The 25920-nt window shown below is 41.9% G+C and overlaps 1 protein-coding gene across 3 annotated transcripts; it reads right to left on the bottom strand.

The window, feature by feature from the left end:
* Positions 1 to 1616: 1616 nt before the first annotated feature.
* On the bottom strand, positions 1617 to 25893 carry NIF3L1 (NGG1 interacting factor 3 like 1). 3 transcript variants are annotated; one of them, XM_013062307.2, is made up of 7 exons: positions 25827 to 25893; positions 23639 to 24096; positions 22635 to 22797; positions 17709 to 17835; positions 15974 to 16112; positions 7902 to 7985; positions 1617 to 2891 (listed from the first exon to the last, which is right to left on the bottom strand). In XM_013062307.2, exons 2-7 carry the CDS (start codon positions 24069 to 24071, stop codon positions 2707 to 2709), a joined length of 1131 nt encoding a protein of 376 aa, XP_012917761.1. In that variant the 5' UTR covers positions 24072 to 24096; positions 25827 to 25893; the 3' UTR covers positions 1617 to 2706. The 3 variants fall into 3 exon arrangements, with proteins under 3 accessions (XP_012917761.1, XP_004764191.1, XP_004764192.1); XM_004764134.3 differs by having other exon boundaries at positions 25661 to 25872; XM_004764135.3 differs by having other exon boundaries at positions 23639 to 24042; positions 25661 to 25857.
* Positions 25894 to 25920: the final 27 nt, after the last annotated feature.

Raw genomic sequence — 25920 nt, 5'->3', positions numbered from 1 at the left:
GAGATTTCGAATTGCTGTTAAAACATTCTCATTCATGTTTGTTGAACCCTTCCTATGTAGAAGGTTCTGTGCCAGATAGAGGAGTTGTAAGGAATGTAAAGGAAGAAATATGGGTTGTTAATAGCATTAAAAGTCACAGTAGTCTCAATACGCTGGAAATAAGTTTGTAATAACCGATGCTAAGGAAAATGTGACTTTAAATATGTTTAAATAGAAAGCTAATTATCACACTCTCCTAACAATCTTGGCATATAGCAGCATACTCTGGCCTTGATTGAGCCTGCCCACATGTTTAGGTCATGATCTTCTGCTACCTAACGTGTGGTCCTTGATGGCAGCAGCATTCTCTTGGGAACACAGAAGTGCTTGGGCCCCACTCGAGCTTCTGAATCAGTCTGCATTTGTAAACCACGTCTCTGGGCGCCGGGGTGGCTCAGTTGGTTAAGCATCTGCCTTCAGCTCAGGTCATGATCTCAGTAGTCCTGGGATCGAGTCCTGCATCGGCCTGCTTGCTCAGTGGGGAGCCTGCTTCTCCCTCTCCTTCTCCTGCTCTCTCCCCGTCAAATAAGTAAAATCTTAAAAAAAAAAAAAAAACTCCATACATTCTTCTGCACATTAAAGTTTGAAAAGCAATGAGATATATAACTAAACCATCAACACCTTCAAGTTAACAGTTCAGAAAATTTGACAAGTGAAAATAATTCATCTTTGGTGATACTTTAATTTTAAAAAAACTCCAGAGGACATATTGGGGGTATTTTTAGTTATTTGGAAATGTTAGCAAGCTCGTAAATAAACTTTAACAATTGTGGTAACAATGGCATTCACTGCCCCCAAGCTATTAAGCAGCATCTCTGACCATATCATTTTGGCCTCTGCTTTCTGTCCTAACAATGGATGACTTACTTAGGCTCTTTCAATGCACTGTGCTGTTTCTTTACACTAGTGTTTATACAAGCTCTACCTCCTGACTGAATTCTACCCTCCCCACGGCCCCAGGAAACCTTCCCTATAAGCCCTCTGCGTATCTTTAGCATAGGTAATTACAATAAACTCCTCGGTATCACCCAAACTTTTGTCCTACTCCTGCATCTCCATGGGCCCAGCACAAAGAACACAAGCAATGACTGAGGAAAATGACATCACGAGTCTCGAAGCTGTCTGCTCTCTGTCTGCTCTCCGATGGCTCGACTTTTGAGGTCCGCCACCCCTCATCAAAGCTTTCTACTTGGCTTCTGAGGCTTTGCTGATCCTCCTCCCACCTCCTCTCCTGGCTCCTCCTCCGACCCTTGAATTGGGGGGCGTTTCTAAAGGCTCAGTCCTATTTTCTAAAGACTCAGTCCTATTGGTTTTTTTCTGTGGTGAATCAATATTACAGGTGAACCACCAAGAATAATTTGCAAGTTAGGATCCCAAATCCTCTAGGAGATGACTGGTAGGAAAAGGGTCCTACAGAATAAATGTAAAATTCTTTCCTTTCTCATCTTAGACAGTTATTTTATTTTATTTTTTAAATTTATTTATTTGACAGATCACAAGTAGTCTGAGAGGCAGGCAGAGAGAGAGAGGAGGAAGCAGGCTTCCCGCTAAGCAGAGAGCCTGATGCGGGGCTCGATCCCAGGACCCTGGGATCAGGATCTGAGCCAAAGGCAGAGGCTTTAACCCCCTGAGCCACCCAGGCGCCCCTTAGACAGTATTTTAAAAGACTGGCTTTTGTCATTACCAAAAGAAAAAACTCCCCAGAGCAACTGGAAATCTGAGAGAATTCAAAAGAAAAACCTCCCATACCTCCCAGAGAAAATCCCAGTTAAAATGGATTTCTTCTAGATTGCCTACAGATCTCCTCTATCAGGTTTATCATCATTGTTCATTAAGAAGCAGTTAAGAACACAGACTGGAGCCAGACTGCCTGAGTCTGTGTTCAAACTCCCGTCATTTCCTAGCCACGTAGTCTCGGGCAAACTCCATAACCTGTTTCAGTTTAATCATCTGTAAAATGGAAACCATAATACCCACATTCTTGTTTCTACAGATTGGAAGTGTTTATAACATACCCGAGAATGCCTAGTATGAAATTAATATTGCATGATAACTCAGATTATTCTAAAAGCTATCTTTCTGTATTACTAGTAAAATTTCAGGTAAGTTATCTAAAAAGCAATAAAATAGTCATGAATAATGATCATGTATATTAAAGAACAAAAAAACAAAACCTCATCCTGATCCTGAAATCAGAAGGTCAAAGCGTAGTGATCTACAAATGGGAACAGAGACAAACCTTATCACCCCCTAGAGGCCACTACCTAGAAATAAGTGCTCCAATCTCAAGTTTTTTAAAGTATATTTCTAAACTAACCAAGGTCAGAAATATCTAGAACACATCCCATCTATAAGTAAACTAAGGAGAAGACTGCTTGAGCAACTTCCCCAGAATGTTAAGTAAACAGATTTTAGTGGATCTTTCCAGGAGTTTATAACGAAATACGATTTACATTGTATAATCATCTTAATTCCTCTTATAATGAATACTTGTTCTGAATGGTCACTGTTACGATTTTTACCATATGAGCTACAGAACATTTGATGAAGCAGATTTACAAACCAGAAATAATGTACATTCTAAGACGTTCTTCCAGGAGGATTCGAGCTGCGCCGATTCACGTTAGGCATCCAGGCGGGGCTGTCCTCCCGCTCCTCCAGGAGGCTCTATGCCACACAAAGAGGGTCTCGGTCTGCCTCTGACAGGATAATATCAATCTTGTTTTCCAAGTGAGCACGCAGCATATCTCGAAGATCAGAAAGGAAGCCTCGTTCGGTGTTGCTGTGTTCACAGAGGACGACAGTTACCCCCTGGGACGCGGCATCCAGAACATCGTGGTGGGACATCTCGCCTGCCGCCAGAGGAAAGGGCAAATCCGTAAGTACCAGACGAGCGGCCTGCCGAGCGCCGACCCACCACTGCAGAAACACCACGCTCGCGCTGTGTAAAAAGCAGAACTGTACACACAAACCTAGAAAGTTAGGTACAGGTTTTCTTCCATGTCCTCCAATTGAGAGAGAGACAGGCCATCCCACCGAGAATTCCAAATTCTTTCTCTGTGGCCCGTTGAAAACAAGAATCTAAAAGCCGCATATGCTACAGTATCTCCCACTGCCAGACCCGTAAGGACGTCCATTCAAAATGCTTCCATTTGGGGTCCCTGGGCAGGAGGAGCTCACTGGTTAAGCTTCTCTGACTCCATCTCTGCTCAACTCAGGGTTAGGAATTTGAGCCCTGCATTGAGCTCCATGCTGGACCTGAAGCCTACTTCAAAAAAAAACCAAAAAATACAAACGTTTCCATTATAAAATAAAAGAGCACTGTTAAGTGAAATGGGGCTTTCAGAAAATTCTCTCATATAAATATTAAATCACAAATACCTCCAGAAAACCCTAGGTATACTTCCCAAAGACTCCTTTATGCTTGGTGAACACCAAATTTTTCAGTATCAACTCCAGTCTAATTCATAAAGATGAAATGAGTTTTAAGGCTATTTCTAAATTAAAGACAAGGTAAAAAATAAATAAATAAATAAAAACAGAGCATTTCTTTTCCTTTGACCTGTGCAAAATTTCTAGAAATTCTGAAGTTACTGGTAGAACAGGACCTCATCTTTTGTAAACAGATTTTGGGAAAACTCAAGTGTTCTGAATTTTTAAAAATCCCATTTGCGAATCTGATGACTTCAAATTTTTTTTAAAAGATTTTATTTATTTAAATGAGAGGCGAGAGACAGAAATAGTGACAGAGTGGGGAGGAGAGGGAGAGGCAGACTCTCCACTGAGTGGGGAGCCCAATGCAGGGCTCAATTCCAGGACCCTGTGATCATGACCCAAGCCAAAGGCAGACATCTGACCCACTGAGCCACCCAGGCACCCTCATGACTTCAAATTTAACAGCAAAAAGACACTGCACAATTTGGCTTACTCATAATAAGCATAATTCTGAAATATGTTTAGAGCCCTAAAAGCATAAAAAATTGGGGCGCCTGGGTGGCTCAGTGGGTTAAAACCTCTGCTTTCAGCTCAGGTCATGATCCCAGGGTGCTGGGATCGAGTCCTACATACGGCTCTCTGCTCAGCAGGGAGCCTGCTTCCCTCCCTCTCTCTCTGCCTGCCTCTGTGCCTACTTGTGATTTCTGTCTGTCAAATAAATAAATAAAATCTTCAAAAAAAAAAAAGCATAAAAAATTGAGAGAAGCTTCTTAAGGGGAAAAATAACATTTTTTTTTCCCTGAGAAATTTCCAATCCCCCACACTTCACCCTGCTCCTCTATACATGAAATTTCATATATAGAATAATTTTTATTCATTTTTTAAAGATTTTATTATTTATTTTAGAGAGAGGATGTATGAGCAGAGGGGCAGAGGGAAAGAGAAAATCTCAGGCAGACTGCCTGCTGAGTGCGGTGCCAGCTGAGTGCGGTGCCCGCCTCGAGACGCTGAGATCACGACCTGAGCTGAAACAAGTGTCAGACGCTTAACCTACTGAGCCACCCGGGGGCGCCTAAAACATCTTCATCTGTAATAGTAAAGTATTTAAATTTGAAATAGAAAGAAGACCCTAATGGGCCCACCTAGAAGCTGCGCTTCAGGAGAGACGAGTCTGGTGGCCTGGACTATTACAAAGGCTCTAAGAAGGCATGAAAGCGGAGACTCTGCAAAGACTCCACAGTAACAGCCGAAGGCAAGTGGGGGGAGAAGCCTAGCTCAGAGGGTCGCTGGGGAAAGAAAGAGCAAATGAGAGGATTTATACCTGCAAGGAGCAAGCTCCCAATCTGCTGGTCTCCCCACAATATTACCCTAATGACCTGATACTACCATGCTCTGCTCAAAGGCGGAGTGACGAACATCAGCGGAGGCCTGTGTGTGTGGTCTCTGAGCTGGTACTTTTTATCCCTAAAGTTATACTCAAAGTGGTACCTCACAGATCACAGACATCCAAGGTCAGCCAGATAAGAAGACACTTTGTATTTCCCCAAATAACGAGATAGGAAGACTATTTTAACAATTCTGAATCGCATTAATTTACCTTATGCACATACTGCTTAATAATTAAAAAAAACCAAACACCTAGTTTTAAGAAGGTCATTATTTGGGCGCCTGGGTGGCTCAGTTGGTTAAGCAACTGCCTTCGGCTCAGGTCTTGATCCTAGAGTCCTGGGATTGAGTCTCACGACGGGCTCCCTGCTTGGCAGAGAGTCTGCTTCTCCTGACCCTCCCTCCTCTCAGGCTCTCAAACAAATAAAATCTTTTATTTTTTTTTAGATTTATTTATTTATTTATTTGACAGACGGAGATCACAAGTAGGCAGAGAGGCAGGCACAGATAGAAGAGGAAGCAGGCTCCCTGCGGAGCAGACAGCCCAATGTGGGCTCGATCCCGGACCCTTGGATCAAGACCTGAGCTGAAGGTAGAGGCTTTAACCCACTGAGCCACCCAGGAGCCCCTCAAATAAATAAAGTCTTAAAAAAAAAAAAGTCATTATTTATAAGAAAACAATCAGAGGTGCCAAATAGAGATATGCCACAAAACAAATGGTCTATACCCTTAAAAATGACAGTGCTCTGGACAAAGAAGCATTCCAGATAGATGACATATTAAGTAAATGTTTTAACAATATTAAATTCCTATATTTGATCACTGTCTATGATCATATAATATCTTCATTCTTAGGACACATATGCTGAGGTATTTAGGGATAAGACAAAAGGTCATATATACAATTTATTTTAAAATGGTTTTGGGGGAAATATGTAAGTAGAAATATATTTATACACACACATATATATACATGCATACATATATAACGTGTATATGACACAGAATGTGCAGATGTGGCAAAATATAACCCTTACTGATCTTTATTATTCATTTATTTAAGTAGCTCCTTGCCCAGTGTGGAGCCCAGCGTGGGGCTTGAACGACTGTTAAATTGAGACCTGAGCTGAGATCAAGAATTGGATGTTTAACTGACTAAGCCACCCAGATGCCCATATAACCATTAGTAATCTAAGTGAAGGGCATACGAAAGTTTATTGTACTATTCTTGCAACTTTCTACAGGTCTGAAATTCTTTCAAAGTAAAATGTTATAATTAATATCATTTTTTAAAGATTTACTCCTGAGCAGGGAGCCTGATACGGGGTCCGATCCCATGACCCCGAGATCATGACCTGAGCCAAAACAAAGAGTCAAAACACTTAACCAAATGAGCCACCCAGGCGTCCCCATGACTGTTTTAAAGTCAGTTAAATACTCAGTTGGTCAAGCATCCAACTCTTGGTTTCAGCTCAGGTCATGATCTCAGGGCTGTGGGATGGGGCCCCAGGTTGGTCTCTATGCTCAGCAGACTGTCTGCTTGAAGATTCTCTCCTCTACCCCTCCCCCGCTTGCTTTCATGCTAATAAATATTTTAAAAATTAAAATATTAAAATTAAATAGTCATATAATGCTATAAGCTATTTTGTCAAATTATTTATACACTGGAAGTTTATTTCAATCTGGTACAAGTTTGAGGACTTATAAAAATTTTACGTCTTTAGAAGAATAGAAAATGGGTAATGGTTGTGTACGTTTTTAATAAGCTCAGATACTGCTCCGCTATACTTCCAGATGTGACAGTATTAAGTCCAGCAGCCTCTGAAGGAGGGTGTGCTAGACAGATAATAAGGGGCATGGACATGAGAGGCAGGAAAGGAGTAATAATGCAAAGTCCTAGGAAGTAGCCATGGGGGTTAAGACCCTCGATTCCGGTCCTAGAAGTCAAAAAAGTAATTTTTTAAAAAGATTTTAAGTAATCTCTATACCCAACGTGGGGCTTGAACTTACAACCCTGAGACCAAATATTACATACTCTTTCTGACTGAGCTAGCCAGGTGCCCTGGAAAAAGTTAATTCTTAACTCCCGCTCTCTTAACCCTAAGGAGGAACAGAGGTGGAAATGCAGCTGGTATCGGGAAATGTACTAAGTGCCTCCAAATCCTCTGAATGAGAGGCCAGGTCACCTGTCAGATGCTTTCCCCTATGACAGAAAGTAACGCCTGGGTGCCAAACAATGACTGTCCCACAGAAATGCATCCTGGAGCTGAAGGACAAAGCGACGGGGACTGGAGAGGAAGGCGTGACCATCAGGGCAGGAGTCAGGGACAGGAAACGTTTCTCTGAGGAGGTATCCGAGCTTATCCCTGGAAGTGTAAAGGAAGGAGCCAGAAAGACATTCTAGCCAGAGAAAACCGCATAAGCAGAGGCCGCATGGAAGAGAACGAGCATTTAGGCTCGCCCGAGACACATAAAGGAAATCGCTGAAGGCTTCGTAGCTAGGATAGTGTCATACCCAATAAATTTATACTTGTGAAGAACAGTTCATTTCGGAGGCCTATGTGGAAGAAAGACTAAGATTAGGGACTTGATGAAGTATTTCAAGTAGGCGATGATGCCTGAGTAGAGAGAAAAGGAAAGGCTCTCTGAAGATTCTGGAGCTAGAGCTGATAGGAGCTAATGACTGGCTGTAGGGCCGAGTAAGAACCATTTTCTGGCGAAGGTGGGAGGGTAGAAAGTGTCCCATTACCTGACATGAATCATGTGTAGGAAAGAAGATAGGTTAAATAAATGCTCAACATCAATCAGGCTTTTATATAATCTAATAATAAATTGCTAAATGATTTTTTCCCCTCTACAAAAAATATGGCCTGTCTCCAATTTCAGTACAGTTCCTGTTTAGTTCAGGTTCAAACAATAGTTATTAAATCCATTTATCTATCAAGTGCTGTTCTAAAATCTATGTTTTATCTCATAAAACAAACCAAGTTTGGGGAAGGATACACACATGAAAAGAAAAAGAGAGCCAAAGTCTGTCCTACCTGTGAGGTAAAGGTCGGCCTCCGTCCCCTGCAGCACCTTGCTTCCAGAACCAGCGCACAGGGCCACGACTTTGACTGGAGACTCTTCAAAATAAAAGAAATAAGAAAACCAATACTTTACAATTCCCCTTCATTTTAACATTGTAATTTGTACCAAGAATCTATCACATAATGCAAACTTCAGTCCTGGTCTCATCACCAGTACAAGAACTTCGCTTACTGAGTTTTAAAAAGTAATAAAACATGTCTTCACAGAAACAAGAAGATTATTTTTTGATATTGCATAAATAACCCAACACAGGGCTGTTATTTCTTCAGACATATGCGGCTGCACAAGCCTATGTAAGACGTACGCAGCTACACCGCTGAACAGAGCTAACTGCGCGGCTCTAGGCTTTGTCGCCGCTGCAAGGTAAAGTGACCTCTCCTGGGTTTCCGGGCAACAGTGAGAGGTAGACAGGTACTGTCACTGTTCTCAAGTGAGGAACCAAAACAGCTACTTAAAGGAATGCTACCAAATTGATCTGACATATATTTTAAAATAGATTTACTCTAAAAGAACAACCTTTGAAGAGTTGAAGAGTAAAACGACAGAAGCTTTGAAGCCCAGATCCACAAGTATTTCACCCTTAAGGATTCTAGAATGGATACTTTATTAGTGGTCACTCCATTAGAGGTATTTTAGATTTACTGATTTGAAAGAGAGAGAGTACATGCACGTATGCGCAGGGTTGGGGCAGAGGGAGAGAGAATCCTCAAGCACACCCCCCACTGAACAGGGAGCCTGACACAGGACTCCATCCCAGGACCCTGAGATCATGACCTGAGCCAAAATCTAGACTCAGATGCTTAACTGACTGAGCCACACAGGTACTCCTAGGGGTGCTTTAAAAGAGTGGCTGATGGCACTCTCTGCATGGAGAGTCCCAGGATCCCCAGGCCTGTACCAACTTCAGCTACAGCTGTCCTGTCAGGGTGCCCCCTGCATAAAGCCCCTTGGGACCTCCCCAGCCCATGCACCACCACCGCTCCAGCTGCCCCTCCGAGGCACCCCCTGCACAGAGTACCCTGGGACACTAGCTTTACACCCACTTCAGCTTCAGTTACCCTATTGGGATGTCCTCTACACCGAGAGCCGAGGGACACCCCAGTGTGCACCCACTTCACCTACAGCTGTCCTGTCAGGGCATTCTCTGAGAGCCTCAGGACCATCCCAATCCATGCCCACTTTAGCTCCTGCCATCCCATTAGGACAGCCCCAACAGAGAGTGCTGGGACTCCAAGCCCATGCCCGACACCGCTCCACCCAGCCAAAGCCACTGAGCACACACAGCCTACACAGGGATGGTCATAACCCTTCAAGGTTAGAAGCAGCTGTTCCACCTAATTCATAGAAATGAACACAGAAAGTCAAGCAAAACGAGAAGACTGAGGAATAAATTCCCAACGAAAGAACAAGACGAAACCTCAGAGAAAGAACTAGATGAAACACAGTTAAGTAAAATGCCAAGCAAAGTTTAAAGTATGGTCATAACGAGAGGAAAGTGGAAGAACTTCAACATAGAGCCAGAAAACAAAAACCTATCGGGGTTGAAAAATAGAACTGAAATGAAAAATACACTCGAGGGAATCAACAGATTAGTGGGTACGGAAGCATGGATCAGCAATCTGCAAAACAGGCTGATGGAGCACATCCAACCGGAACGGCAAAAAAGAAAACCATTTTTTAAAATGAGGATATGGTAATGGATCTTTTCAACAACATCAAGCTAACAAACATTAGCATTATGTGTGTCCCAAAAGGAGAAGAGAGAAAGAATCATAAAACTTATTTGAAGAAACAATAGCTGAAAACTTCCCTGACCAGAAGGAAACAGACATCCAAGTTCAGGAAGCACAGAGTTCCAAACAAGATGAAGCCAAGGAGGCCCATACCATGACACATAATAACTGAAATGTCAGACTAAAAGAGAATTTTATCAGCTGCTTTCCAGCAGAAATTTTGCAGGCCAAAAGGGAATGTTGGTGACATAAAGTGCTAAATGGAAAAAAACCTACCATCAAGAATAATTTACCCAGCAAGATTATCATTCAGATTTGAAGGAGATAAAATGAGCTTCTCAAAGGAGCTCATCAACACTAAACCAGACTTACAAAAAATGTCAAAGAACTTCTTGAGGCGGATAAGAAAAAGACACAATTAGAAGAAAGTTATGAAGAAATATGTGTAAAATAAAATAATGTACACAAAAAAACATGAAGGAGGTAGTAAAGAGAAGTCCTTTTAAAATGAGTTCCAAGTGGGGCACCTGGGTGTCTCAGTCAATTGGGCAGCCAATTCTTGATTTTAGCATGACATACATTGAGAGAGCACAAGCAGTGGGAGCAGTAGAAGGAGAGGGAGAAGCAGGCTCCCCTCTGAGCAGGGAGCCTGATGTGGGGCTTGATCCCAGGACCCTGGGCTCAATGACCTGAGCTTAAGGCAGATGCTTAACCATCTGAGCCACCCAGGCACCCCAAAGTCTCAATATATTTGAGAAGAATGAAGTTGTACCATCCATCTTTTCCGACCATAAGGCAAGAAACTAGAAATCAACCACAAAAAAAAAAAAAAAAAAACCTGGAAGAAAACACAAACAACTTAAGAAAACTTAAACAACCAATGGGTCAACAAAGAAATCAAAGAAGAAAATTAAAAAATACAGAGAGACAAATAGAAATGAAAATACAATGGTCCAAAATCTGAGACACAGTAAAAGCAATTCTAAGAAAAATTTACAATGATACAGGCCTACCTCAAGAAACAAGAAATATCTGAAGTAAACAATCTAATCTTAAAGGAACTAGAAAAAAAACAAAACCCAAGGTCAGTAGAAAAATGAAACAAAAAATCAGAGCAGAAATAAATGAAAAAGACTAAAAAAAAAAAAAAAAGGCTCAAACAATAGGAAAGATCAATGACACCAAGAGGCGTCTCTTTGAAAAGGTAAACAAAATTGATAAAACTTTGGCCAGACTCAAGAAAAACAGAAAGGACCCAAATTTTAAAAATCACAAATGAAAGAGAAGTAAAAACCGACACAACAGAAACACAAAAGATGAGACACTACTTTGAAAAACTACATTCCAACAAACTGAACAACCCAGAAGAAATGGATGACTCCTGGAAATACACAATCTTCCAATATTGAATCAGGAATAAATAGAAAATCTGAACAGACTGATTTACTAATAATGGAACTGAATTGGTAATCAAAAAACTCCCAACAAATACAAGTCTAGATGAATTTACAGGTGAATTCTACCAAACACTTAAAGAAGAGTCAATACTTAATTCTCCCCCAAACTATTCCAAAAAATAGAAGAGGAAGTAAGTCTTCCAAATACATTCTACAAGGCCAGCATTACTTCGATTCCAAAACCAAAGACACTCCCAAACTAGAGGCCAAAATCCTCACTGAACATAGATGCAAAAATCCTCAATAAAACATTAGCCAACCACATTAAAAAATGCATTCACCACAATCAAGCAGCATTTATTCCGAGGAGGCAAGGATGCTCCAATAGTCATAAAATCAATGTAATATACCACATTAACAAAGCGAAGGATAAAAATCGGATGATCATCTCAAGAGGTGCAGAAAAGTCAATGGACAAAATTCAACATCTGCTCAATAAAGCGGGTTTAGAGGAAACATTCCTCAACATAATAAAGGCCATATATGAAAAACCCACAGCTAACATCAAACTCAATGGTGAAAAACTAAAAACTTTTCCTCTAAGATCAGGAATAAGACATGAATGCTCACTCTAGCCACCATAAGCTGTAGTCATAGCAATCAAACAAGAAATAAAAGATATCCAAATTGATAAGGAAGAAATAAAACTCTGTGGGTGATGTAATAGTATACATAAAAAAACCCCCAAGGGGCACCTGGGTAGCTCAGTGGGTTGAGCCTCTGCCTTCAGCTCGGGTCACGATCTCAGGTTCCTGGGATCAAGCCCCACATCGGGCTCTCTGCTCAGTGGGGAGCCTGCTTCCCCCTCTCTCTCTGCCTGCCTCTCTGCCTACTTCTGATCTCTCTCTCTGTAAAAATAAATAAATAAAATCTTTAAAAACAACAACAACAAAAAAACACCCAAGACTCCACCAAAAACCATTAAAATTATAAATGAATTCAATAATGTTGTAAAATACAAAATTAAGGGGCGCCTCGGTGGCTCAGTGGGTTAAAGCCTCTGCCTTCAGCTCGGGTCATGATCTCAGGGTCCTGGGATCGAGCCCCGCATCAGGCTCTCTGCTCGGCAGGGAGACTGCTTCCTCCTCTCTCTCTGCCTGCCTCTCTGCCTACTTGTGATCTCTGTCAAATAAATAAATAAAATCTTTTTTAAAAAAAAGTAAAAAATAAAATACAAAATTAATATGCAGGAATCTGTTGCATTCCTATACACTAATAATGAAGTAGCAGAAAGAGAAATTAAGGAAACAATTCCATTTACAATTGCACCAAAAATAAAATAGGAATAAACTTAACCAATGAGGTCAAAGTCCTATACTCTGAAAACTATAAAACAGTGATTTAAGATACTGAAAATGACACAAATGGGAAGGTATTCCATTATCACAGATTTGAAGAATACTGTTAAAATGTCCATACTGCCAGATGCAATCTACAGATTCAATGCAATCCCTATCAAGATACCAACAGGATCGTTCATGAAACTAGAACAAATAATACTCAAATTTGTACGGAATCATCAAAGACTCGAATAGCCAAAGCACTATTGAGAAAGAACAAAGCTGGAGGCATCACACTTCCCAATTTCAAGACATACCACAAAGGCTTAATAATCAAAACAGTATGGTACTGGCACAAAAACAGACACCTAGATCAATGGAACTGAATAGAGCCCAGAAATAAACGTACATTTATATATGCTCAATTAATCTTCAACAAAGGAGGCAAGAATATGCAATGGGAAGAAGTCTGTTCAAGAAATGATGCTGGGAAAACTGGACAGTTACCTGCCAAAGAATGAAACTGGACCTGTGTGTCTTACAGTAACACAAAAATAAACTCAAGATGGATTAAAAACCTAAATGTAAGACCTGATACCATAAAACTCCTGAAAGAAACACAGGCAGTTAATTTCTCTCACATTGGCCTTAACAATACTTTTCTAGATCAATCTCCTGAAGCAAGATAAACAAAAGCAAAAATTAACTATTGGGACTACACCAAAATAAAAAGTTTTTGCACAGGCATGCCTGCGTGGCTCAGTTGGTTAAGCATCTGCTTTCGGCTCCGGTCAAGACCCTGGAGTCCAGGATCATGGGGAAAAAAAAAAATCCCTGCTCAGCAGGGAGTCTGCCTCTCCTGCCCCCCCACCCTGCTTGTGCTCACTCTCCTGCTCATTGTCTCTCTCAAAAAAATAAAATCTTAATTAAAAAACAAACAAACAAACTTTTGCACACAAAGGAAACCATCAACAAAATGAAGAGGCAATTTACTAAAAGGGAATAGATATTTACAATGATAAATCCAATAACAAATTAACATCCAAAATACATAAAGAACTTACAACTCAACACTAAAAAAAAAACCAACCCACATAGTCCAATTTAAATGGCCAGAAAACCTGAACAGTTTTTGCAAAGACATACAGATGGCCAATAAACACATGATGAGATAGTAAACATAACTCATCATCAGAGAAATGTACATCAAAACCACAAGGAGGTATCATCACATCTGTTAGAAAGGATGAACTCAAGAAGACAAGAAATATCAAGTGCTGGTGAGGATGGGAGAAAAAGGAACCTTCACCCACTGCTGGTGGGAACGCAAACTGGTGCAGCCACTGTGGAAAACAGTATGGAGGTTCCTCAAAAAAATAAAAACAGGAATACCATATGACCCGGCAATTCCACTACGGAGTATTTATGCAAAGAAAATAAAAACACTAACTTGAAAAGACATATGCACCCCTGTGTTTACTGCAGCATTATTTACCACAGCCAACTAAGGAAGAAACCCAAACGCTCATTAACAGATAAACGGACAAGGGTGATGAGCTAAGTATACATAATGAAACATTACTCTGCCACAAAAAAGGAGATCCTGCCACTTGCAATGATACTGATGGACCTAGAAGGTATTACACTAAGGAAAATAAAAGTCAGACAGAGAAAGACAAATACCATGAGGAATCACACATGGAATCTTAAAAAAAAAAAAAAAAAGGAGGGGCCCCGGGGTGGCTCAGTCGTTAAGCATTTGTCTGCCTTCGGCTCAGGTCATGATCCCAGAGTCCTGGGATTGAGCCCCACATCGGGTTCCTTGCTCTGTAGGAAGCCTGCTTCTCCCTCTCCCACTCCCCCTGCTTGGGTTCCCTCTCTCACTGTCTTTCTCTGTCAAAAAAACAAATAAATAAAATATTTAAAGCGAGCAAAAGAAATAAAAAGCAGGAGACCGATAAATACAGAGAACAGATGGCTGCCAGAGGGGGGGGAATGGGCAAAGTGTGAGGCGGGTAGGAGACACGTCGTTATAGAATGAATAAGTCACAGGGACAAAAGGTACAGCACAGGGAATAAGTTAATGGTATCGTAATACTACTGTGTGGTGACAGATGGGTAGTCACACCTCGTGAGCACAGCATAATCTACAGACTTGTTGAATAATTATGTTGTACACCTGAAATTAACCTAACATTGTATGTTAAGTATACTTCAATTAAAAAATAAATAAAGCAGGGGCACCAGGGTGGCACAGTTGGTTAAGCATCTAACTCTTGGTTTTAACTTGCTTCATGATCTTAGGGGTCATGAGATCAAGACCCACACTGGGCTCCACTTTGCTCAGGGCAAAGTCGGCTTGGGATTGTCTCTGCCTCTCCCTCTGCCCCTCGCCACATTCCACGCACACCCATACGCATGCATGCTCTTTCTCCCCCAAATAAAGAGATAAATCTTTCAAAAATTAAGTCAATCAAGAAATAAATACAATAAAACTTGGAAGTCCTAAAGAAAAACATTTTAAAAGCAGCTCTGGAGTTGGATCAGAAAGGAAATCCCATCTCTGCCATCCATGTTCTTTGGACACCAACTCCCCTGAGTGGTCTGCGGACTAAGTTACCTGTTTGTCTGAACCTCGATTTTATCACCTGTAACATAATAGGAATAATAATAGCTTCCACATAACTAACAGCTAGCATGTACTATACTTAATGTACGCCGGTCAGTGTGCCCTGTCACATGGATTATACTCACACGATGAGTAAGGTTTTATTATTTTTACTGCAGTTTTTATAGATGAGACTTCCATGACACAGAGGTGTTCACTGACTTGTCAAAGTTATGCAGCAAAGAGGACACAGAAATTTGAACCCATGGCATTCAGGATCCACTCAACAGTTACGCTCTACCCCTGCCTCTGCAGTGGGAATTCACATACTTAGGACATTCCGTACACTGCTAAGCTCACTGTAGGAGTCCAACAAATATTCTTTGTTCCCCCAAATACTGGGAAAAGCCAAAAGACAAGACAGTGGCTACAAGACACAAACTGCAGTGGGTCACTCTGCACCTCACAGTAAAGTATCACCATATGGTAAAATATAACATGTGCATTGTTAATTGGAGCAATAACAATTTCCAGCTCTCCTCTTGGCCCATGGTAGAACTGTTTTCATGTCCTGACTTGTCCTGGCAATGTGATTAATTCTGGACAATGAATTGAACAGAAAATGGATCATTTCCATGTCAGAATATGGTTTAAGACCCTCTAAAACTACCTCCCTACAAGAGAAATCAGTCTGCGGTGAGGAGACTTCTGCTGACTTGAAATGAACAGCAAATATGAGAGAGACATAAATCTCGTTTTACAATAAGATGTTTGCCACAGCACCATCTAGTCTACCCTGACTGATAAAAGAAACCAGTCCTCTCCCATGAACTAACATGTTTCCTGTCACTTATATTAATATAACCAAGAACTTCAACTTTTGCCCAAATACTACATAATACTACATTAGTAAATGCACCGGACAAATAAATGGTACATATTTACCTAAGGTCCTTCCTACCCCAAGAGCAAGGCGAACATGAGGTAGTTTAAGGTGCCTCTTGATTCGCTCGATCATGGTAGCCAAGGAAACAGATTCATCCAGTGTGCATAAGCGTCCCATTCCAGCATGCAGGAGCAGAGGCTGAGGAGAAACCGAAGTTAGAAAAACTGTTCATCTTCGTCCTAGTAAACAAACAGCACGTGATGAGAAGAAAACATGCACACTTAGTATGTCAGCTTAGTATGTCAGCACCAGGCTAAAGCCTGGGGATGGAAACCTGACGAAGACATTCTCTGACTTCTACAAGCTCAGACTTCTGGAAAGGCAAATTCTCTCCCTCTCCCTCTCTCTGCCCCTCCCTCCAACCCCTGCTCACTCACAGGTGTTCACACTGTCTCTAAAAAAATAAAAATAAATAAAGGGGTGATACAGGGAATAAGGTCAGTAATTGTATATACTGAAGTACCTGTGGGATCCATTAAGAGGAAACTGTCAGAGAGTCCCTGGAAATATGGGTTTGTTTTTTAACTTTTTACATTAAGAAATCATTCTGAGCTAAAAAATCAAGATATAGGAATCATTATACAAACAGCAATCAGGTTAAAGGAGAAAATAAAATGGTACAGGCAGAGGGTATAAAAGAGATAGAACCTGGAACCTGGAACTGAGTCTCTAACCCTAGAAAGTAGTGCTCTGTAATACTGGGTGTCAACCGTACTTAATGATAAAAAACAGAAACTTCAGGGGCATCTGGATGGCTCAGTCAGGTAAGCATCTGCCTTTAGCCCAGGTCATGATGCTGGAGTCCTGGGATCGAACCTCGCATCCAGCTCCCTGTTCAGTGGGGAGTCTGCTTCTCCCTCTGCCTCTCACCCTGCTTGTGAGCTCTCTCTTGCTCTCTCAACCAAATAAAATTTTTTAATCTTAAAAAAAAAAAAAACAGAATTTAAAAAATTATTTTATATTATTTAATTTCTTTTTTTTTCTGAGAGAGCATGGATATATGAGTTTGGGGGAGGGGGAGTCTTGAGCAGGATCCACACCCAGTGGGGAGCCGCACCTCATGACCCTGAGATCATGACCCGAACCAAAAGCAAGAGTTGGACACTTAATGGACTGAGCCACCCAGGTGCCCCCACATCAGAACTTCTTTTTTTTTTTTTAAGTCCTGCACTGCTGTGACCCAAATGCTTCTGCCCCCACACAAATTCAAATGTTGAAATCCTAACGCCCAAAGGTGATGGTATTAGGAGGTGGAGCCCTATGAGGAGGTATTTGGGGGGTACTTAAGTCATAAGTGGGGAGCCTACATGATGCGATTCGCTTATACAATAGTGCTCCAAGAGGTACCCCGAGTCCTTCCTTTTATGTGAGAACGCAGAGAGAAGGCACCGCTGATGAACCAGGAAGTAGGCCCTCAGCAGCCACCACTCCAATCTGTTGGTACTGTTATCTTGGACTTCCTAGCCTCCAGAACTGTGAGAAGTAAAATTTCTGTTGTTCATAAGCTATCCAGTCTGGGGTATTTTGTCAGAGCAGCCCAAATGGACTGAAACATCTACCAACAGTTTTCTACTCCTGGCATGTCTTCCTTTCTCAAATATTTTTTTTCCAGGATGCTTTACGCATTCTATACCACCTTGTGCTTCTTTAAGTAACAGTTATCACAGCCTGTCAATCTAACAAACTACAAATGAAACTGTCAAACAAAAATGCACAGTAATATATTTTTGTTACCTTCTCCAGTGACAGAATTTCGGTCTTCTGATAGAACTGTCTGCTCTGCGAAAGAAAAGCCACCACTTGCATCAAGGCCTCCTGACTACAATTCAGACTAACCCGTGTTTGCTCCTCCTCATCAGTCCTATAAAAGAAAAAAAAATCACTTGCTCCTTTAGGATAAAGTAAGTGAAATATATTTTATTTTTTGTAAAGATTTTATTTATTTATTTGAGAGAGGGCACGCACAAGCACATGCTCACAAAAGGGACAGAGAGAGAGGGAAGGAGAATCCCAAACAGACTTTGGGCTGAGCTTGGACTTAGCTGCCAAGAGGCTCAGTCTCGTAACTCTAAGATCATGACCTGAGCGGAAACCAAGAGTTAGATGCTTAACCAGGCACTTAACCAACGGAGCCACCCAGGGGCCCCATGACATGTATTTTTTTTTTTTTTTTATAAGATTTTATTTATTTATTTGACAGAGAGAGATCACAAGCAGGCAGAGAGGCAGGCAGAGAGAGAGGAGGAAGCAGGCTCCCTGCTGAGCAGAGAGCCCGACGTGGGACTCGATCCCAGCACCCTGAGATCATGACCTGAGCCGAAGGCAGCGGCTCAACCCACTGAGCCACCCAGGCGCCCCTAAACAATCCATTTTACAACTCCTGTAAAAGAGGTTAGATTCCATGAAATTTAAGATTCGATCCCAAACCAAACTATTTTCTAGAACAGTATTTCTCAAACTTCCATATGCATCAGGGGTGCTTGGGTGGCTCAGAGGATTAAGCCTCTGCCCTCGTTTCAGGTCATGATCTCAGGGTCCTGGGATCGAGCCCCACATCGGGCTCTCTGCTCAACAGGGAGCCTGCTCCCCCACCACTCTCTGCCTGCCTCTCTGCCTACTTGTGATCTCTCTGTGAAATAAATAAAATCTTTAAAAAAACAAAAACAAAAAAAACCTTCTGTATGCATCAAAATCTTCTTGTAAACTTCTTTTTTAAAGATTCATTTATGTGAGAGAGAGAGAAGAGGGAGAGAGAATCTCAAGCAGCCTCTGTGTTCAGTGTAGATCCCAACACGGGGCTTACTCTCATGACCCTGAGATCACCACCTGAGCGGAAACCAAGAGTCAGATGCTTAACCCAGGAGAACCCAGGCACCACAAAATCTCCCTGTAGACTTAATAAAACACAGATTGCTGAGCTCTACCTCCCAGATTCAGTAGTTGTAGGTTGTGATCTGAGAATGTACCTTTCTAACAAGTTCCAGGTGATGCTGATGTTGCTGACCCAGGGACCTCATTTTGAAACCATTGTTACAGAACTATTGTTTTTTTAAAAATTTATTTATTTGGCAGAGAGAGAGAGAGAGAGGCAGCACAGAGCAGGAGAAGCCGGAGAGGAAGAAGCAGACTCTCCACTGAGCAGGGAGCCTGATGCAGGGCTTGATCCTAAGACCCTGGAATCATGACCTGAGCCAAAGGTAGATGCTTAACCTACTGAGCCTTCCAGGGGCCCTGTTACAGAACTACTCTTAATTCCAGGTGTGCATCAGCAATCTGCTACCTTCTTAAAATGATAGCTGCTGGACTCTTCTACAGATCCAGTGAAAAAGAACTTCTATGAATGGGACTACAGCAAACTGCATTTTTTTAAGGCCCTACGGAAGTTAACTTTCAAATATCACTGAATACAAGATTCTCCGGGACAGATTTTCAAGCAAACTCTATTCTAGTTACATAGATCTAGAATGAAAAGCCAAAAACAAGCATTTTTCATAAGCATCCCATTAACATTGATGTAGGAGCTCCCTGAGTCACCCTCTGAAAAGCAATGCCAAATAGAGCCTCTCCAAAAAGACTGGCATCAGGAAAGTTCGCTATTTAACCGTAAACTCTAAATATAATCATAGAAGTCTAGAACTAAGACACCTTAAAAGAATCTGGAAGAGGGGGGTGCCTGGGTGGCTCAGTGGGTTAAAGCCTCTGCTTCCGGCTCAGGTCATGATCTCAGGGTCCTGGGATTGAGCCCCGAGTCGGGCTCTCTGCTCAGCAGGGAGTCTGCTCCCCCACCCCTCGCCTGACTCTCTGCCTACTCGTGATCTCTGTCAAATAAATAAATAAAATTAAAAAAAAAAAAAAAAGAATCTGGAAGAGTAGTTGTCAACACTAGAATCATCTGTGGAGTTTGGAAGAAAAAGGAAAAACTGCCTGGACTCCAATCTAGTGGTAAAACCCAGATATTACCTGTAACAGGGAAAAACTAACACCAAATGTGCATCAGTTGGGGGGGAAAAAAAGTTCATCAGTTAGGAAGAATGCTTAAAGAAACCTGGTACATCTAAAATAAGAAACATTACATATCAGGCAAAGAGATCTTCTATAACTATATGGGATGATCTCTAAGACACCCTGCTAATAAGAAAGACAAATACAGCATATCATTTAATTAAGTGGGGGAAAACACCCAAAAAACTATACATTTCTTCAGATCCCGGTATATGTATGGAAAGATACCCACTTCTCGGAAAACAGGGACAAGATCATTTGCAAGGAGGACTTCTGTATTGTTTGAAATTTTATTTATTTGTATCACTGTCTTTTAATATCAGTACTTACACAGTATTTCAATAAGGTACAAGACTGTCATTATTGGAATCTATAAAGTCCTATAATTTCTCTTGAGAGTCTTTAAATTCCTCAACACTATTAAAAAACATTTTCAATTATAAAAGGTCTACACTTAAAAACCTCTCTTAAGAGGCACCTGGTTGGCTCAGTTGATTAAGCATCTGACTTTGGCCCAGGTCATGATTTCACAATCCTGGGATTGAGCCCCACATTGGGCTCCCCGCTCGGCAAGGAGTCCGCTTATCTCCCACTCCCTCTGCCCCACCCCGCTTGTGTGTGCACGAACATGCTTGCTCACTCTCCCTCAAATAAATAAAATCTTTAAAAACCAAACCAAACCAAACCACTTATGGTTGTAGCCTGATAGAGATTTCCATTTTATTAAAATCTTTATTTTTTTTTAAGATTTTAGTTATTTATTTATTTGACAGGTAGAGATCACAAGTAGGCAGAAAGGCAGGCAGAGAGAGAGAGAGAGGAGGAAGCAGGCTCCCCGCTGAGCAGAGAGCCCGATGCGGGGCTCGATCCCAGGACCCTGAGATCATGACCTGAGCTGAAGGAGGAGGTTTAACCCACTGAGCCACCCAAGCGCCCCTTTACTTTTGTTTGTTAAACAATTACTAAGTTCCAGCTTTGTATAACTTGTCTTTTAACATGTTTCAAAAGGCATGAGGATAAATTAGCTTCAAAGGAAACCTTCTATGAGGCACCATTTTGGTATCTCTGCCCTAAATAAATGATTGGCCTTATAAGAGACACCTGAATGGTCTGTTTGTTTTTCCCTTTAAAGTATTCAGGAGGACTTGGGAGAAAGGGGAATCCTCTTGCACTGTTGTTGTGAATGCAAACTGGGGTGCAGCCACTCTGGAAAATAGTACCGAGTTCCTCAGAAACTTAAAAATAGAACTCCCCTACAACCCAGCAATTGCACTACTAGGTATTTATCTAAAGGATAGAAACATAGTGATTGGAAGTGGTACATGTACCCCAGTGTTTATAGCAGCAGTGTCCACAATAGCCAAAATACAGAAAGAGCCAAGATGTCCATCAACAAATAAATGGATAAAGAAAACATGGTACAGGGGCGGCTGGGTGGCTCAGTGGTTAAGCCGCTGCCTTCGGCTCAGGTCATGATCTCAGGGTCCTGGGATCGAGTCCCGCATCGGGCTCTCTGCTCAGCAGGGAGCCTGCTTCCTCCTCTCTCTCTCTCTCTGCCTGCCTCTCTGCCTACTTGTGATTTCTCTCTGTCAAATAAATAAATAAAATCTTTAAAAAAAAAAAATAAATAAAAAAAAATAAAAAAAATAAAAAAAAAAAAAGAAAACATGGTACATATATATAATGGCTCGGCCATCAAAAAAAATGAAATCTTGCCATTTGTACCTATATAGATGAACTAGAGTACTATGCTAAGCAAAATAAGAGAAGACAAATACTGTATAATTTCACTCGTATGTAGAATTTTAGAAACAAAACAGATGAACACAGAGGAAGGGAAGGAAAAATAAAATAAGATGAAAACATAGAAGGAGGCAAACCATAAGAGACTTTTTTTTTTTTTTAAGATTTTATTTATTGTTTGACAGAGACACAGCAAGAGAGGGAACATAAGCAGGGGGAGTAGGAGAGGGAGAAGCAGGCTCCCCACTGAGCAGGGAGCCCAATGCAGGGCTCGATCCTAAGACCCTGAGATCATGACCTGAGCCAAAGGCAGATGCTTAATGGACTGAGCCACCCAGATGCCCCAAAATAAATAAAATTTTAAAAAGTGCTTGGGGGGGGCGCCTGGGTAGCTCAGTGTGTTAAGCCTCTGCCTTCGGCTCAGGTCACGATCTCACAGTCCTGGGATCGAGCCCCACATCGGGCTCTCTGCTCGGCGGGGAGCCTGCTTCCTCCTCTCTCTGCCTGCTTCTCTGCCTACTTGTGATCTTTGTCTGTCAAATAAAATCTTTAAAAAAAAAAAAGTGCTTGGGAATCACTTTTACTAGAAACTGAAAGTAAATCCATGTAATCAGTGTTATCAATAGGGTTTATCTATATACTCTCAGGTAAAAAACCACCTTTCAACGTTATCAGGAGGATTAGAAATATTATAAGCAAAAGGGTATAGCACAGTCCCTCCCACATAGAAAACAGTGTTACTTGTCATTTTACTGTTTTGAAAAGACCCCGTGGAACACCCACATGCAGATGAGAAGTGTGCTGCCCTAGAAACCCACTCTGGGGCAAAATAGATCTAAATAGCAGGGTTATAGAATTTATAAGGAAGATCCATACAGATAAATATACATAAAAAAGGAGAAAAATATATCGTACCTTGTAGAAAAAGAAGTGACAGAAACATCTGTAATATCTTTCACTACAGAAATGACTTTGTCCAGGTCTTCGGTGCCATTAACACTGAATTCGACCCTGTGCGTCCCCGCTGTGGGGTAGGTGGGAGCTTTGGAAGGATGTATGGGCCTGGAGGTGCAAACTCCTAGGGAAAAAATGGTGTCTTTTTTTTTTTTTTTAATTTTAAAAAGAAACTGTTATGAGCAAAATTTTTAAGGAAATGAGTTCTTAAAGATCAATTCTCAGACTCTTATGTAACACACATGCACACATATCTCTTACATATACACCTAAATCCTATATACTAAATCGCCATAATGTAGGATTTTGTACATACAAAACCAATTTGTTTTCAGAATTATTTCCAGAAGACTCTTAAATAACACAAAAACTTGACTCATGAATACTTAGAGGATATACGGAATTTGTGACTGCTTCCTAAATTTATTCATGTAAACCATCATTCTGGTTACAAATGCTCACAGCCTACTTGGCCACATTAATCCAGGTTATACAATCATAAAAGCTTCAGCCCCAAATGAGTAAACTAAAGTAACTTACTAAAAGTAAAACTAAAACACATAGGCTAAAGTCCTTCATTGTACTGGGCAGGAGTAAGCATTCAATAAAACTCTAAGGTCTGTTTAACTAACGCACGCAGTATATTCTGGAGAGGCCTGAGCTCTGGACTCAATTTAACAAGCGCTTCTTAAACTTCCGGGTGCCAGGCACTGTGACACTTGAGTGAGGACTCCCAAAGCTCAATCCAGCAATGAAGATTGCCTATGCTTTCCGTATTCATTAAGGACAAAATTTTCGTTTATCAAATACGGTTGCCAGATTCCACAACATTATTTTTAAATATATAAAAATAAAATCATGGTACCCACAGCTAAAGCAATTAAAATTCTTTTGGAAAGACATTCTAAAATTTCAAAGCATTTGTAGGGAAAATAGTTAACAGGAAGGAATAAGAGGCTTCTCACCAAGCCCTTTAGCCAACCAGCTGTTGACTCCCTGGGGTGAAGCATCATAGGCTGTGTGAGGAGAGTAAATCCCGACTCTGTTTTCCAGAGCCCGGATCACCAGGCGCTCCTTCCAGGTTTTCCAGGTTATACGCTTCAGGGGTCGGAAGATGGGTGGGTGGTAGGAGAGAATGAGATCCACCTTCTTCTGCAGTGCCTCCTCCATGACTTGCTCGGTCAAGTCAATGGTAAGAAAGAGAGTGTGTACGGTGTGTGGTGGGCTTGGTTCCACCAGTAGCCCAACATTGTCCCAACTCTCAGCAAGGGAGAGGGACGCAAAGTCATTCAAGGAAGAAACGAGCACCTTCAAATCCATGAAGGAGCGGGAAGGATTGCAGACTGGGTTATGAACAAGCCGGACTGTTCTGCGAATGAGGCGTACAGATGACAACATACAGAAATCAGGCAAAACTGAGTATCTGAAGTCAAAACACAGAAAATAGTACACAGACACACTTTAGGCCTGGACCTTCAAGGGAGCAAAGCAAAGGAGCAAAAGAGCTGTAGTCACATATTCCTGAGTTCAAATACTAATTCTGCCACTTATCATCACACGGTATCTTAGGTAACTCATTTAACCTGAGGTTATTTTCTCATTTACAAAATGGGAGACACTATAACCTACATCAGAGGCCATTCAAGGAGCAAATGAATTAATATGTGTAAGTCACCTAGCATGAGCTTGGTACTTAATACACCAGATGTTCATCCCTACTTCCTGGACCTCACAGAAGCCCTGATTCTTGTTCTCCCCACTCTTGCTTCAACCACTCGCCTCCCTTCTCCAGTTCTTTAAATACCACCCTTTCTTCCAAGACTCCTTCAACTTCCAAAATAAAGCTTCTCAAAAAACCTTTTCAGTGTCTGGGCCCTATACAAAACTAACACTCAACTTCAATTAGAATCCAGGAACAGGGGGCCTGGGTGGCTCAGTGGGTTAAAGCCTCTGCCTTCGGCTCAGGTCATGATCCCAGGATCCTGGGATCCAGCCTTGCATTAGGCTCTCTGCTCCGAGGGGGTGCCTGCTTCCTCCTCTCTGTCTGTCTGCCTCTCTGCCTACTTGTGATCTCTGTCTGTCAAATAAATAAATAAAATCTTAAAAAAAAAAAAAAAAGAATCCAGGAACATTTCTATTTTTGAAGAAGAGCATTCATAGTATGCCTAACTGACAAGATAAGCATAGCCAACTGTAAATTTAACCAGATAATCGTAATTTCAAAACCAAGTATTTCCACAAAAATATTTAACAAATTTGTTGAAAAATGTACTCTTTCAGGGGGGCCTGGGGGGCCCAGTCGTTAAGCATCTCCCACTGTCTCTGTGTGTCAAATAAATAAAATCTTTTAAAAAAAATGTACTTTTTCAGCAAAAAACATTTACTACGACATGTGTGTACTTAATCAGAATCTGATTTGAAATGATGCGGAGCCTCCAAAACCCACTGGAGCCTGGGGTCTTGGAAGATCTTCTGAAGGTCCTTACACACTTCCCTTCCCCGGATTCCAAGCGCTGATACCGCCCCGCTCTCCAGACTCTTCTATATCTGGCAGGCGTGCAAGTAAAGCCCTAGTGGCCCACCACAGTTTTGCGTGATGTACTGCTAAATCTGAAAGAGCCCTTCAAGGTAACAGAGAAGACCCTCCACTTCACAGACCAGGAAACTGCGAGGCTGCGCGTCCTGACGCCGCAGGTAACCACGCGAGGCGGCACAGCGGGTGGGCAGCAGCGCCCACTCTGAAACCGGACCGACCCCCAGAGCCGCGGCCGTGGAAGCCACCTCCTAACGTCTGTTGTGCCGCCCACCTGAGGATAAAAATACCCGCGCCCCGCTGACAGTGTGGTCGAGATGCAACCGTACAGCTGGGAGCAAAGCCCAGTGTCAGCCCTGATTTTAAGCACATTAGTATGGACCACTTGACAGCCTGCAAACTGCACCCTGCTCCGTGACTTCAGATACCTCCCCATTTTAGTCCCACTTCAGACCTTTTCCGGGATAATGAAGAGCCGAGACCCAGCCTGAAGCTCCCGAGTAGGCACTCCTACCCCACTAGCGCCCTATGCCCTCAAGCTACACACAGATTTCCTGCCCGTCTCCTCCTCCGCCTTCCCTCCCAGAAGCACCGTCTTAACCTCCACAGCGTGCACTAACCCCACGCCCGCCACGAACTGCGCTCACTACTTCCGGTCCTGCGCAGAGCCTCCTGGCACTGCAGGATGGGATGGGATGGAGCCGGGCGGAACTG

The sequence above is a fragment of the Mustela putorius genome, unplaced genomic scaffold, assembly GCF_011764305.1.
Source record: "Mustela putorius furo isolate JIRA1106 unplaced genomic scaffold, ASM1176430v1.1 tig00000275_pilon_pilon_pilon, whole genome shotgun sequence".
NCBI classification, from domain to species: domain Eukaryota; kingdom Metazoa; phylum Chordata; class Mammalia; order Carnivora; family Mustelidae; genus Mustela; species Mustela putorius.
This window is presented reverse-complemented; position numbering and strand designations above follow the sequence as displayed.

Excerpts from the sequence above, each read along its gene's own strand:
- NIF3L1 (XM_013062307.2), bottom strand. The coding sequence starts at position 24,071 with ATGTTGTCATCTGTACGCCTCATTCGCAGAACAGTCCGGCTTGTTCAT. Across the intron at positions 7,986-15,973 it reads TGGGGTAGGAAGGACCTTAG|AGTCTCCAGTCAAAGTCGTG; the intron begins GTAAATATGTAC and ends TTTATTTTGAAG. Across the intron at positions 2,892-7,901 it reads GGCCGACCTTTACCTCACAG|GCGAGATGTCCCACCACGAT; the intron begins GTAGGACAGACT and ends CTCTGGCGGCAG.